The sequence below is a fragment of the Octopus bimaculoides genome, chromosome 8, assembly GCF_001194135.2.
Source record: "Octopus bimaculoides isolate UCB-OBI-ISO-001 chromosome 8, ASM119413v2, whole genome shotgun sequence".
NCBI lineage: Eukaryota > Metazoa > Mollusca > Cephalopoda > Octopoda > Octopodidae > Octopus > Octopus bimaculoides.
In genome coordinates, this window is record NC_068988.1 from 13,717,566 (window position 1) to 13,732,820 (window position 15,255).

The window sequence follows — 15,255 nt, forward strand, 5'->3', positions numbered from 1 at the left end:
CAATAGCATAAGTATCAGGTTTCAAAAAAAAAAAAACCAAGAATTACTGGAGTCAATTTGTTTGACTGAACCCTCAATGTGGTGCTCCAGCATGGCTGCAGTCCAATGATTGAAACAAGCAAAAGATACAATGATAATTAAATATGATGGGTGTAATATATACATTTCTCCTTTAACAGCCTTCAGTTTAAAATATATTTAGCTTGTCTAATTTAAATGCATTTAGACACAGATATTAATTACTTTCTCTGTTTATTTACTTTAGTCATTAGTCATTTTCTAATTAAACTACTTTTTTTTAATTGAATCTATGTTTAAGATTAAAAAATGCATTGGCAACTAATGAACTTTCAGAAATATGAACCGTTTCAATTTATAGTAGCTGTTCTGCTTTTTACATCAGAACCAGCCCAAGAGAGACTCTGTGTGTGGGAGGGTGTTGTTTTAAATTCATTTGCCATTGCACAGGCATGGCTGTGTGGTTAAAAAGCTTGCTTTACAACTATGTGGTTTCAGGTTCAATCCCACTGTGTGGCAGCTTGGGCAAGTGTCTTCTATTATAGCCCTGGACTGGTCAATGCCATGTGAGTGAATTAGGCACATAGAAACTGTGTGGAAGCATATGTGTGTGTGTATGTATGTATGTATGTGAGTCATTGTGTCTGTGTGTGTCCCTCTCCACTACTTGACAGTTGGAATTTTGTTTGTTTGTGTCCCTGTAACTCAGTGGTTTGACAATAAAAATCGATAAAATAAATACCAGACTTAAATGATGAGTATTTGTGTGACGAAAACACTTCAGGTGGTGCCTCAGCATGGCCACTGTCAAATGACTGAATTAAGTCATAAAAAATAAAAGATAAGGACAGACTTTTTCAGATCCTCTTAGATTTGACAAAACGGATAACTGGGTTTGCTTAGTTGGAAGGGAAAATTTAAGCAGGAAGAGTAGTTTACTAGACTGCAGTTTAGTGAAGAAGGGTCAGGCAGAGTATTTTTTATGATATCATGTAAGTGATAAGAAGAGAGATTCAAATGTTTTCATACTACAACAGCTTACTGTCATACAGAATACATTTGATTACTCTGTTTTATAGCTTTTGCTAAGGCAGGCGTACCTGTGTAAGAAGCTTACTTCTCAGCCATATGGTTTTGGATTCAGTCTCACTGCTTGATACCTTAGGCAAGAGCTTGATACCCTAGGCCAACCAAAGCCTTGTGAGTGGATTTGGTAGACAAAAACTGAAACAAGCCTGTTGTGTGTGTATGTATGAGTGTGTTTGGGTGTGGTAAGGAGCTTGCTTTCTAACCACATGATTCCAGGCTTCAGTCCCACTGGGTGACACCTTGGGCAAATGTCTTTCTGCTATAGTCTCAGGTTGACCAAAGCCTTATGAGTGGATTTGGTGTATGGAAACTGAAAGAAGCCTCTTATATATATATATATATATATATATATATATATATATACATGTGTGTATGTCCGTGTCCATCATTCCCACTTGAATACTGGTGTTGGTGTGTTTACATCCTTGAAACTTAGCAGTTCAGCAAAAGATACCAGTAGATTAAGTACCAGACTTAAAAAAAGATATATAAGTCCTGGGGCCGACTCATGCAATTGAAACTCCTTGAAGCGGTGCTCCAGCATGGCTACAGTCTAATGACTGAAACAGGTAAAAGATATAAAATAAAAAATGCACACACACACACACACACACATGCATACATATATATATATGGTTATTCACATATACATATACACATATATACATACATACATATACACACATACATACATACATACACACATACATACATACATACGTGTGTGTGTGTGTATTAAAACAATGACTGGAAAATTTGGTATGTTTTAATTCCATGTTAAGTGTGTTTCAACACAGTATAAGAAATACATCATGAATATAAATACAATTATTAACAATTATAATAGTATAAGTGATAAATTCATGATTAATCCTTTCTGCTATAGGCACAAGGCTTAAAATTTTAGGGGAGGGGTCTCATCGATTACATTGACCCCAGTGCTTAACTGATACTTATTTCATCGACCTTGAAAGGATGAAAGGCAAAGTTGACCTTGGCAGAATTTGAACTTAGAATGTAAAAACAGATAAAATGCTTCCAAGCATTTTGCCTGGCATACTAACGATTCTGCCAGCTCTAGTAATAATATTAATATTTATTATGTATTTTCTATACTATAGTGAAACATATGTAACATGGAATTAAAAATATACCAAATTTTCCAGTCTTTGTTTTCCTTTTATGCTTACTCTGCAAATATTATGATTCGTCAGGACTTTTAACTGGTATGCATGACTTTCTCATTTAAAATGCAACATCTACGTATATACATATGATTACTGGCATGTGCAGTGTGCTTCATGAGGACACAGCTTGAATTATAACACCTCTATACTATGCATGTATGTGTGTGTGTGTATATGCATACATACGTATATACATACATATATAAACACACACACACACTTACGAGGAGGTGCTGAAAAGTTCTTGGCTTTAAGGGTTACATGAAAGGCTTGGCTGGAGGCTCAACCTTCCAAGTTCTTTTACAGGGCTTAAAAACTTAAGGACTGCTGCAATAAGTGTATGAATCTGAGAGGGGAATATGTTGCATAAAATCATAATTAACTAATCCTCCTGTATTTTCTTTTATCCAAAGCCAGGAACTTTTCAGCACCCCTTGTATGTATACATACATGTGTGTGTATATATATGTATATATCAATATGGCCTGATATGAATGTATGAAAAGTAGCTACGCAAAATCTCACAGGATCCAATATTGATCAGAGTTTGGTATTTAAAGCTCCACTAAAGACTTATAAATGTATTCTTGGTATCACTGTTGTAATATTGATTTTTAGAGAAGCACTATTTTTTCCAACAATAGAATATTGATATGCCCTTCAAGTCTTGAGCGTGGACTATATTACTCTGTCTATGTACTTAGATAACCCATGAGATAGTTAGCATCCAATAACTTCTATTCCTTTAAGAATCAATGCCAACAATTACCATTATTTGATATAAATTAGACTTTTTGCACTTATTCAGTCATTTTATATTTGTTTGCTGTTTTTGTGCTAGTATAGCTGGATTAAGACTTATTGAAGCAGTATGTTACTGCCAGATGCTCTTCCTGTCACCAATCTTTATCTGTTTTTCAACTAAGGGATCTTTTTGGTTAATTCCACTGGTCTTTACAGATATATTTCTATATACATGTAAATATGTATGGCTGAGTTCCTTTCGAATGTTGTGCCTCAGGGAGGCAAAGTGGCTGAGTTCCTTTTGAGTGTTGGGCCTCACGGAAGCAATGGAGGCCCGAGACCTTTGGCATTTTGTCATGCTTGCAAGCAGGGGAGCAAACCCCTACCATCTTCTAGCTGATGATGGAATCACTACACTGAAAAGTTTTGGGCTATTTGTGCTCATCATCAGTGGTGAACATCCAGCCACTGGAGATAGCAGGAATTTGTTCCAACTCGCAATATACTTCTCAGTATAGCAAGAGTCAGGGAACTTTTTTAACCAATAACCCCAAAATATATTTATTTATACTGATGTTACCCCCTTGATTTGAAAGGAAAAGTCATAGATTCTTTGAATTCAAACTGTTTATTGAATCTATTTATATGGAGAATACTAAAAAGTATAAAACAAATGCAATAAAATAAATTAATATCCTCATTATGAAACAAAAGGATTTTTCTAGAAACTTTTTCACTTCAGGTTTTGGAGAAATGAGGTTGTTTCATTTTTGTTACAATTACCTAAAAATTGGTGTATTTTGAATCCAGAGTAATTTGGATACAGTCTTTGGGGTTCAATCAATTTCTCTGCTTTGTTTTCATCTGCATTAAAGTAGAGAATCTTTGTTTGCCAAAGTAGGTTGTTGCAAAAGGCAGCAACTCTTTGACTGCCTCTTCATGCCAGAAGAAAAATTTGTCATAACAAGGAACATGGTTTTTTTTATATAATTTTACTTATGTCTAATGAGTCCTCATTACCCCCAAGAATATCATTTTTACCCCACTTGGAGTAATTTACCCCAGTTTGCCAACCCCTGCTGTATAGTTACTACTTACATCTCTTATAGAGATTTTCTAACTAGCTACTTTGCTTATTTTAATTAAAAAAGCATTACATTTAATAGCAATCTAAATGCTAAAGGGTAAACTGCCTGAGATTCATTAGTCACTAAGAACTGAGTTGATTAGGTTAAGACTCTTCTATTATTTATACATCTTAATGTGCCTGCTAATGGCATTTGAAACATTAATATTCTATCTGCTTACTTTTGGTTTGTAGCATGCACTTCTTGAGATGGAAGCAGAAAGTGTGCGCAATTCCATTATCAGTGCTGTGCAGCACATCAAATCGTTTGGAGAAGAGGTTTCAGAATCTGCTCACAAGATGGCATCAGTCATTCAACAGATCGAAGGTGGAGTAACAGTTGTGCAATCTGATGGCTTCACTTCTACACAGCAGGTATTATTATTATTATTGTTGCAGTTATCATCATCATCATCATCATCATCACCATTTTTAATTAGTAATAATTAATAATAATAATAATAATAACTTTTTGCTCTTGTCAACATATTTATCATCATCATCATCATCAGTGTCATAATCAACATCATCATCATCATTCCATGTTAATTGTACACGAGTGTCACCATCATGTAAGCAGTGTCCTTTGTTTCCAATCTTCTGTGAAAACATGTGAATTCATGAAGAAATATTACCTTACTTGAAAACAGATGAAGGTAGATGACAGGAAAGGCACCAGGCTATACAAAACATCTACCTCAGCAAATTCTGTCTGAACCATATAAGCATGGGAAAGTGGATGTTGAAATAATGAAGGTGATGGTCTCCTATTCTCGTTATCATTCCTGATGGTTTTTTTTTTTTACCTTCTGTTTGTATACACCAATTTTTTCTATACCTGATCTCTTTTTCAATTATTTTTTTTTTCAGAACCTAATTTTACTACATATAGTGCCAATTTGGTTTCATTGCAGGTACCCGGTACAGCAGAGCAAGCACGTTCTAAAATCAAAGAATATTTTAATGAATTACGTCAGAATCTCAACTGTCAAGAACTTGCTGCTCTAACCACTGTAGATACCCACATCCGAGAAAAACTTTGTATATTACGCCAGCAACAGGAAGATATGGCCATCCTACTTGGTCAAGTGTCATCCGTATGTCTCCAATGTGAAGTTACTTTACAACAAGTAAGTAATACAGTTGTATCACTAAGGAATTTGTTGAGGTGGATTTTCTACAACCGGATGCCAACATTCATCATTTTCCAAGAAAAATAATATTTATTCAATTTCGATCTTAACAACGGTGTTAAAACAATGACCTTTGAGCTGCATTTTCACCTTGAGGAAGAGATGGAACTCTGCAGGTGCTAAATCAGGCGAATGAGGCAGGTGCAGAAACGATACCATGTTGTTTTTGGCAAGAAACTCATGAGTGAGGAAAGCTCGGTGAAAAATCCAATATTTCATGCTCCCCAGATCCAGTCACTTTTGCTGAATGTCCTCCCTCAAATGCTTCAAAATGTTACAGTAGAACTCTCAACTGATGGTCTAGTCCTGGGGGACGGATTCTTGATGCACAATACTACAGTTCCAGGGTTGACACTTGTAGCAGGTCTTCCAGATTGCTCATCGTCTCCCAGAGACATTCTTCCACTTTTGAAGCACCTGTGCTACTCAAAGTATTGTGTACGACCCATTGCCTCGTCGCTGTAAGCTTACTGAAGCATGCTCAATGTCTTTGTAGCAGACTTCCCAAGTTTAACACAAAATTTCATGTTGGCTCTTTGTTCCTGTTCATGACAAAATCACAGCCTACAGCATAGCATACATGTGATCATAAAAAGCACAAGTTTCGCAACTTATGAAGTAAACACAGTGATGTCACTCAGCACACTGCCTCATGAAGGTCACTGCTAGTGCTCACTGCACATGCAACCATATGGTGCCATCTGTTGGCACATTACTGAATTGGTCTAGGAACTTTTTGATGCCATCTCGTTGGTGTCATGTGAGAAAGATATAACCTAAATTTTTTGTAGTAAGTCAAGTAAGTGTATACATGCTCTCTGGATGATTCCTGTCTTTTAGTCGTTCTAGCTGTTCATATTAAGAATGAAGGTTTTTTTTTTTGTTATAATCCCTAAAATGATACTTGTTCTTTACAGGATGATACAAAGGTGGTGCTAGCCAAAAATGAAGTTAACAGTTTATTGGATGCCATCCAGAAGCAACAGCAACAATTCTCTGAGCTTCCAGATCAACTACCTCTTGATCCAACCATACCAATAACTTTTACAAGGGTATGTTTTGTTTTTGTATTTGGTTTGCAAGATGCTTGATGTGAACCCATGTGTTGAAATGTATTTTGTTGTATCTTGGGAGAATTATTATGAAGAGACAGCCAAAGGTGGTAAGCTGGCAGAATCATTAGCACACCGGACAAAATGCTTAATGACATTTTTTCATCTGGCTTTACATCTTGAGTTCAAATTCCACTGAGGTTGACTTTGTCTTTCATCCTTTTGGGGTTGATAAAATAAGTAGCAATTGAGCACTGGGGTTGATGTAATCGACTAGCTCCCATTCCCCCAAAATTTCAGGCCTTGTGCTTATATTAGAAAGGGTTATGAGGAGATAGACAGACAGACCTGAGGGAGACCTGGAGTTGAGGGGGCATTTCATAGGTGAAGTTACAAATGGCAATGAAAGGACTTTGACAAACTTAGCTGATTGATTGATTGACCAAACGGTTTAATCAAACATGAACCCAATGACTAAAAACCAGTAAAAAAATTCACATTATCTAAAGTTTAAAAATAAGATCTGTTTCACATAGTATTTCATGTTTTAATCAAGACATTTATTTCATAAATTATTATTACATATTTTTGATGACTTTGGGTCAGGCTGCAGTTTCCATTAAAAATGGTTGTATTTGTTTTAACAGGATAATCGAGTTCATATTGGACCTAAGATGGAGATGCGTGTTGTTACCCTAGGACTTGATGATGCTGGAAAAACTAGTATTCTTTTTAAATTAAAACAAAATGAATTTATTCAGACTATTCCTACTATAGGTTAGTATTTCTTTCTTTTTATTTTATTCTGCTTCCACTAAAATATGTTATTCTAATCTGTGCTATGTGTTAATAAAATAATCCTCATCTTGTTCATTTTACATCCAGTTTTCCTTACTGCTGTGGTTTTTGAAGAGATTTTGACAAGAGCCTTATCACTAGTTGTGGGTTTCGACACCTGGTATACATTGTAACAGAGAAAATTACTTGTCTTTGTCATTGTGCATGACATGTTTCTTTCTTTTCATTTTTGTTTTGGTACAGTTTTTATAAATGTATGCTCCTCATCATCAACCACGTGTGTGTGTGTGTGTGTGTGTGTGTGTGTGTGTGTGTGTAATGGTGCATGACCTTGTGGTTAGGGCGTTGCACTTACAATTGCGAGATCATAGGTTTGATTCCCAGGTTGGGTGGTGTGTTGTGCTCTTGAGCAAAACACTTCATCTCTTGTGTGGTATACTCTGCTCCTGTACAGATAATGTTGATCACTCTAAACAAATCATCTGAGCAGGTTGTCCATGAGAGATTATGACTACCATATGGATATATATATATATATATATATATATATATATATATGCATGTGTGTGTGTGTGTATATATATATATATATATATTTATAAGTTCTCCACCGATAATGGTGTTTTCATACCGAAGGGCTTGGTAAAAATTATTAATTGTTAATTTATTAATAAATTAATAAATTGATAAACCTTTACCCTTTTAATTGTATATATATATATATGTATATACACACACACACACACACACACATTTATTAAAGTTTTACAAGAAGAGGTGTGGCACTGACTTTGAAGTTCCAACCTTCATTGCTGGCCTTGTGCCACAATTTGAAACCAATATGTATAAGTGTATATATGCATGTATTACAGTTGTGTGTGTATGTGTGTATGAACAAACATATACATGTGTTAATTATTGACTCGCTTCCCTGATTTGGTTCCATTTTGTAATTTCAGGTTTCAATGTTGAAACAGTGGAGTATAAAAATTTAAAATTTACTATTTGGGATGTTGGAGGTCAACACAAAATACGACCCTTATGGAAACATTATTATTTTAATACTCAAGGTAAATGTATTCATTGAATAAAAAAAAAAAATTAAAATTTATGTGGAAAAAAAATTGCATGATTTCAGATATAGGCACAGGTGTGGCTGTGTGATAAGAAGTTTGCTTGCCAAACACATAGTTCTGGGTTCAATCCCACAGTGTGGCACCTTGGGAAAGTGTCTTCTGCTATAGCCTTTCTCTTCCTGTTGTCAACCCTTGTTTTTCAAGTAAGGTATGTTTGCTGCACTACAGAACTTTTGTTTACTGAAGAGTATAAACAAAAGCACTGTAATTTTTTTTTTACCCAGATGTTAATGAAGACACAAAGAAATGACATTCGCATACACACACATGCAGCTTGTGTGCAGCTTCTGTCTACTGCATATACTAATATTGGTTAACCAAAGACTGTAGGAGAAGATAAAGTATATTTAATTGGTTTTATATTTTACATTGAATTGTACACATAGATACATATACAAATGCACATGTTTAAGATATGTGCACATTGTTTGAATTCTGTGTTCAAATTCCACCTAGATGCTGCTTAAGACCAGAGCTAATCACCTGAGCAGGGGAACACCCTGTTTGACTTGCAATCAACCAATTTGGACACATGGACCTGCAAAGGTATAGATAAACCTACAATGGCATACTGGGGTAAACATTCAGAAGTGGATCAAGAATAATTGAATGGAATTTTTACATTTTATGCTTTTCCTCAAAAATACCTTGTCTGGTTTTAATTTAGAGTTGTTTCAACATACCTAATTGTATTTAATTAACTTTTCAGCTGTGATATATGTAGTGGACAGCAGTAATAAAGACCGTCTGCAGGAAGCTTACAATGAACTTGCTAAATTAGTACAAGAAAAAGAATTACGAGAAGCTTCATTATTAATTTTTGCAAATAAGCAGGTTGGTAGGATAAAAATATTTATTTTGTTATATTTTACTTTCTTTTCAATTTTTATTTTGGAAAAAGTAAAGAGCAAAATTTGAATTTTCTCATTTTACTAAATTTCTTAAGGTGGCAGATTGTATTTGTATATTGGTTTCAAATTTTGGCACAAAGCCAGCAATTTCAGGTGTAGGAGTAAGTTTCTTGCTGTAGAGAGAATGTCAGTGCTATTCACATTTAGAAGAGAGAGTGAGAATGATCGGGTAATTTGAATGTATCGTATGTTCAGACAAAAATTAATATAATATGGAGAGAATTTATTCTGAAATTATTGATAAATTCATTGATTAGATGTAGAGAAATCAAAATATGATTTAAAGACAGTTAACTTCTTATTTTTATGGCTGCATATTACATGGAAAAAAATTACTCTATAAAAAAATAAATTATAGTGAAAAATTTGTTTTATCTTACTTTTACTGGTTTCACTCACTGGATTGTAGCCCTGCTGGGGCACCATCTTCCAGGATTTTAGTTGAACAGATCAACCTCAGTACTTACTTTTTAAGTCTGGTATTTATTCTATCAGTTTCTTTTGCTGAACCACTAAATTACAGAGATGTAGACAAACCAACACCAGTTGTCAAGGGGGTGGAGTGGAGGGCAAACACAACACAAACACCATGACACTCACTCACAAATATATGTTTATATATAAATGTATAGTTGTATGATTTCATTTTATTTTTTCCAGGATATTGAATCTTGTGCAAGCATTGAAGAGATTACAGAACAATTTTCACTGTTTAAACTCTGCTGTAACCGCAGTTGGCACATTCAGGCGTGTGATGCCAAAAGTGGCTATGGTCTTCATGATGGTCTTGAATGGCTGTCTCGTCAAATGGTAGCAACAGGATCACCAGAATTTATTTAACATCTCACAACATTCACCAGACCTGGGCTAAAATCTGATCTCCTCTATACAGACTCTTATATTTTCCAGTGAATTTATAAAAGCAAGTGACTACATATACACAAATATGTAATAGTTCTCTTATCAAAGTTGTACCTGATGCCAAAAGCAAAACACCTCAAGGTAATCAGCACAGCTAACACTGATATTTCTTCTAATTTAGTTTACAGAATTTGTTTTCCTTAGACCTTCAGTTTACAAATATCAACACAACACTGAGATATCTTCGTTTTCATGCATACATATATATTTATATTTTCTCTGTATTCCCTTTTGATATTCGGCTCAGTTAAGTTTTAACATCTAAAAACCAAAAATTCAGGTAATTTACTTGAAGAATAGACCTATTTCGTTGGAAGCTTTCTTTCTTCACCTTTTTTTTTTGCAGATTTATACAATGCCCAATAATTTCATGCCATTGATCTGTTAACAGATCATTAGGTGACTGAACAAACCCCTACTAGCTTATCGTGGCTGATATTGTATTTTACAGTGTGTATATATATATTTCCATCTAGGTGATAATACAGTATTCTTCATTATTAGCTCCCTTTACAAGCTCATGCCTGATTATGTTCATAATAAATTATTTGAATTCCTTTAATGTGTTTCACCTTATAATTATTTACCATTTGAAGAAATATAGCATCAAATTCCAGGATATCTGTATTTAAACTCATAAATCTTGGAATCAGATGCTTGTTATTTTTTTCTAAATTTATATTAATACATAAAGAGTCTAAACCTGGTTTCTATGGCATATAAGTGACTGAGATTACAACACTTTCATCTGAACAGGATGCTAGTCCTTCACAGGATTAACTTTCCAGCTATTGCTAGAATTCACTTACAGTTGAATGAATTAAAGCAATATGAAATGAAATGTTTTGCTCAAAACAAAATGCAGTGCCTGATCTGGCAATTGAAACTAGAACCATATAATCGTGAATGCAACACTAACAATTAGGCCACATGCCTTGATTTTTTTTCATGGGACTATCAGAAAGGGTTGCATGTGTGATAGGAATGACTTGAAGTGGGTTCAGATTTCAGGCCACATCTGTAAAATAATATCAAACTATTCTTGCTTCTTATGTTGACTAAGAATCCAAGAAATACAACTCTTCTTCTCTTAAAAGAAAGATTATTTTCAGAACAGCAAATTTCACCATCATCATTAATTTAACGTCCACTTTTCCATGCTTGCATGGGCCAGCCAAAATTCATTACAACAGTATTTTCTATGGACAGTTGCCCTTTTCTGCTGCCAACCCTTACTTGTTTCCAAGCAAGGTAATATTTCTCCTGGCCAGACATGTTTTTTCATGGAAGACAAATGAACAACCTTGCTTGTATGATGATGATGATGTTTGCTTACAACTATCACATAATGTCAAAACAAGAGTACAGACACACACATCATCATACAGTCTATGAAATCCACTCACAAGGCTTTGGTTGGCCTTGGGTTATAGCAGAGGACATTTACCCATGTGCTGCACAATGGGACTGAACCAGATATCACATGATTGAGAAGCAAGCTTCTTAGCCATACAGCTACACCGGCATCTATTTGTGAGGAATAATTACAATCTGTGTGCTACTTGAAAATCAAAACAAATAAATAAAAACAACACAAGGTGAAATTTTCCAATTTATTAAAATTTTATACATTATCAAAAGGTTAGCTTTATTGGATAGCATACCACTGCCATGCTTTGATAAAGGAAGCAGTGATTAGAAAGACGACAGCTAGAGTCAAAAGTACTTTCTCTGTATAGATAGGAAGCATCTTAGATGTTTGTAGAGGCTGCAAAATAAAAAAAACCAAAAAAAAACCCAAAGAACTGTAAGTAGGATAAAAATTGAATGAAGAAAAAAGTTTTCAAATTTGAGCAGGCTGTGTGGTAAGAAGCTTGCTTCCTAACCACATGATTCTGGGTCCAGTCCCACTGCGTAGTACCTTGGGCAAGTGTCTTCTACTATAGCCTCAGGCCGACCAAAGCCTTGTGAGTGGATTTGGTAAATGGAAACTGAAAGAAGCCTGTTGTGTGTATATATATATTAGGCTTACAAAGAATAAGTCCTACGGCCGATTTGTTTGACTAAAGGCGGTGCTCCAGCATGGCCACAGTCAAATGACTGAAACAAGTAAAAGAGTAAAAACAGAAGAATAAAATATCCAAAATTCTATTAGTGTCCAAGACATTCCAGTACTCAACACAATATACATATTCAGATGCAAAAAAGGTAAATGCTTCAATTAAATCTCAATTTGTAAAGGTAGTTGTAGTTTTTCTTACCATTAGTACAGGTTTAGCTCCGGAAACTTCACCTTTTGCTTTAGGAGGAGGGACATTTAATTTATGAATGTTTTCTGGACCAAGGACATGACATTTCAGAAAATGTTTTCCTGTTGAAGTTATTTCGACATCAATAGATTTACCCATAAAATCTCCATCTTTTGCTACTAATACCTAGAGAGAGAGAGAGAGAGAGAGAGAGAAAGAGAGAACAATAAATTAACAAGAAAATCAATTTCTAAGGTATGAAATAGAAAAGAGAATGCTGAAAAATATGTGTTTTATATATGTAAGTGCAGTTCAGCCAAATGGAACAAATGATAAATGGCTTTCTGTCTAATGCACTAATGCCTCTGCCAATTACTTTTGCATTACAAACCATAAAAATCAATGATGCTTTTCTAAATTCTATACAGATATTCTATGTATAAATTGTTATTTTCCATGAATTAAGGACACCTCAGCATTGGTATCAACCAGTTTAGGTCAATAAGTGTAGGTTTTTTTTTTGTTGCTTTTTTGCCATTCTTAAAAATTATATATATATATATATCAAAGAATTTGTAATATTTTTTTAGATACATGTTCTGAGGGTGATTGCATTTGAGGTAAATGGAGTGCGAAAGCGAGGTAGACCGAGGAAAAGGTGAAGGGGACAGGTGGAGTAGGAGATTGAGAAGGTTGGTTTGAAAAAGGAGGATGCCCAAAATCGGGTAAGTTGGCGAGATGGTGTGAGGGCAGTTGCTATGGCATTGAAGTAGATCCGGCTACCCCCATTAATAGGGACAAAACCTAGATTTAAAACACTCAATGATGATGATGATGATGATGATACAAACCTGCTCGTAATACTTATTATGTCCAACATAAAAATTCTGGTCGAATGATATTTCTGTCACAAGTACAGTATGTTTTTCACCAACCTATAAAAGACAATTTTAACAATTGAATATTATAACTTATATATATAAAAATAAAATTAACTGCATCAATACATTACACAAAGGAAATGTAATAAAATGTTTTAAAAGAAATTTAAAGTGCCTATAAGGTATGTATTAATAATAGAAAAATGTCATACATTAATTTTGTCTCTCTCATATGTGTGTGTGTGTGTATTTATATATATATATATATATATATATATATATATATATATATATATATATATATATATATATGGTGAGGCAAGACCTTCGAACATTGGGCCTCACCGAGGCGATGACTACTGACCGAGACCTTTGGAAATGTGCTGTGCGTGAGAAGACCCGGCAAGCCAAGTGAGATCGTTGCCAGGGCCCCTGGACTGGCTCTTGTGCGGGTGGCACATAAGATGTACCATCTTGAGCGTGACCGTTGCCAGTACCGCCTGACTGGCCTTGTAGGGTTTTCGAGCGAGATCGTTGCCAGTGCCCCTGGACTGGCTCTTGTGCAGGTGGCACATAAAAGACACCATTTCGAGCGTGGCCGTTTTCGTGCGGGTGACACGTAAAAGCACCCACTACACTGAGTGGTTGGCGTTAGGAAGGGCATCCAGCTGTAGAAACTCTGCCAAATTAGATTGGAGCCTGGTGTTGCCATCCGGTTTCACCAGTCCTCAGTCAAATCGTCCAACCCATGCTAGCATGGAAAGCAGACGTTAAACGATGATGATGATGATGATATATATTTATATATATATATATGACTATAACCCTTGAAGGAATTAAAAATATACTAATTTATTTACAGAACTAGTTCACTTGCATTAATTTTTATTGCATTCTTTTACTCTTCAAAAGAAAGTAATTAGCAATTATAAATAACTTTTTCCAAGCCAGCAAACTTAATTACAAAGTATTAACTTTATCACTATAAATTTAACCAATCTAGTTGAATAAACCATAAAGCAAAACTTAAAGACTAAGTCAAACTGAAATTCACAATAAATTCAACTCTACTTTCAGTATTGAATCTCCCTATCATTAAATATTCTGTTGTTATTCTTAAACTTACTCTAAAATGATAATTTTAATTCAACATTTAAATATTGTATTAAATAAGGTAATACCACAGCAATATTTAATGAGTGTTTCTTTTCTTCTAACCTGACATTTTACATTTTGAATATAAATAATATAAAGAATGAACTCACCTTGTGACTATAAGGGTAATACGATTGAAATAGCTCAGACATTGCTTTAGTTCGTTTCTTTACCTAATAATAAAAGAATTGTTTTTGATTTTAAGTATAAAGGTCAGCAATTTTGGAGGGTGGGGGTGTTAGTTGATACCATTGATTCCAATACTTGACTAATAATTTATTTTATTAACCTCAGAAGGACGAAGGGCAAAGTTGGGCTTCATGGGATTTGAACTGTGAACATAAACTGGCACTCTGTCGATTATGATGATGAGGGTTCCAGTTGAGCCTATCAACGGAACAGCCTGCTCATGAAATTAACATGCCATGCAAGTGGCTGAGTGCTCCACAGACAAGCCTACCCTTGATGTAGTTCTCAGGGAGATTCAGTGTGACACAGGATGTGACAAGGTTGGCCCTTTGAAATACAGGTACAACTCATTTTTGCCAACTGAGTGGACTGGAGCACCATTAAATAAAGTGTCTTGCTCAAGGACACAATGAACTCATAATCTTATGATTGCGGGACAAATACCCCAACCACTAAGCTATGCACCTACACTGACCATAAAGAACCAGAAAAAATACCACAAGGCATTTTGTTAGATGCTGTAATAGTTTTTCCAATCTGCTGCTCTCACAAAATAATGGTTTCTGAATTAGGCACAAGGCCAACATTTTTGAGAGGCGGGGGGGG

At 35.0% G+C, this 15,255-nt stretch overlaps 2 protein-coding genes across 6 annotated transcripts in view; one reads left to right on the forward strand and one right to left on the reverse strand.

Annotated features, from left to right (window-relative positions):
- The window catches only part of LOC106879190 (E3 ubiquitin-protein ligase TRIM23), a 27,614-nt gene extending 16,877 nt beyond the window's left edge, over positions 1 to 10,737 (forward strand). Inside the window, exons 4-10 of the mRNA XM_014928644.2 lie at positions 4,360 to 4,539; positions 5,079 to 5,294; positions 6,275 to 6,409; positions 7,057 to 7,186; positions 8,167 to 8,277; positions 9,053 to 9,177; positions 9,915 to 10,737. Of these exons, the coding sequence (XP_014784130.1) occupies positions 4,360 to 4,539; positions 5,079 to 5,294; positions 6,275 to 6,409; positions 7,057 to 7,186; positions 8,167 to 8,277; positions 9,053 to 9,177; positions 9,915 to 10,094 (1,077 nt within the window). The 3' untranslated portion in view covers positions 10,095 to 10,737. The remainder of the gene's footprint in view (positions 1 to 4,359; positions 4,540 to 5,078; positions 5,295 to 6,274; positions 6,410 to 7,056; positions 7,187 to 8,166; positions 8,278 to 9,052; positions 9,178 to 9,914) is intronic.
- A 1,037-nt stretch (positions 10,738 to 11,774) lies between these two features.
- LOC106879197 (threonylcarbamoyladenosine tRNA methylthiotransferase) overlaps positions 11,775 to 15,255 on the reverse strand; it is a 30,321-nt gene continuing 26,840 nt past the window's right edge. For all 5 annotated transcript variants that reach the window (XM_052969947.1, XM_052969946.1, XM_014928659.2 and 2 more), the window contains exons 12-15: positions 14,571 to 14,633; positions 13,276 to 13,359; positions 12,437 to 12,610; positions 11,775 to 11,943 (exon numbers count right to left, since the gene is read on the reverse strand). In XM_052969947.1, coding sequence (XP_052825907.1) covers positions 11,824 to 11,943; positions 12,437 to 12,610; positions 13,276 to 13,359; positions 14,571 to 14,633 — 441 coding nt within the window. In that variant the 3' untranslated portion in view covers positions 11,775 to 11,823. The remainder of the gene's footprint in view (positions 11,944 to 12,436; positions 12,611 to 13,275; positions 13,360 to 14,570; positions 14,634 to 15,255) is intronic.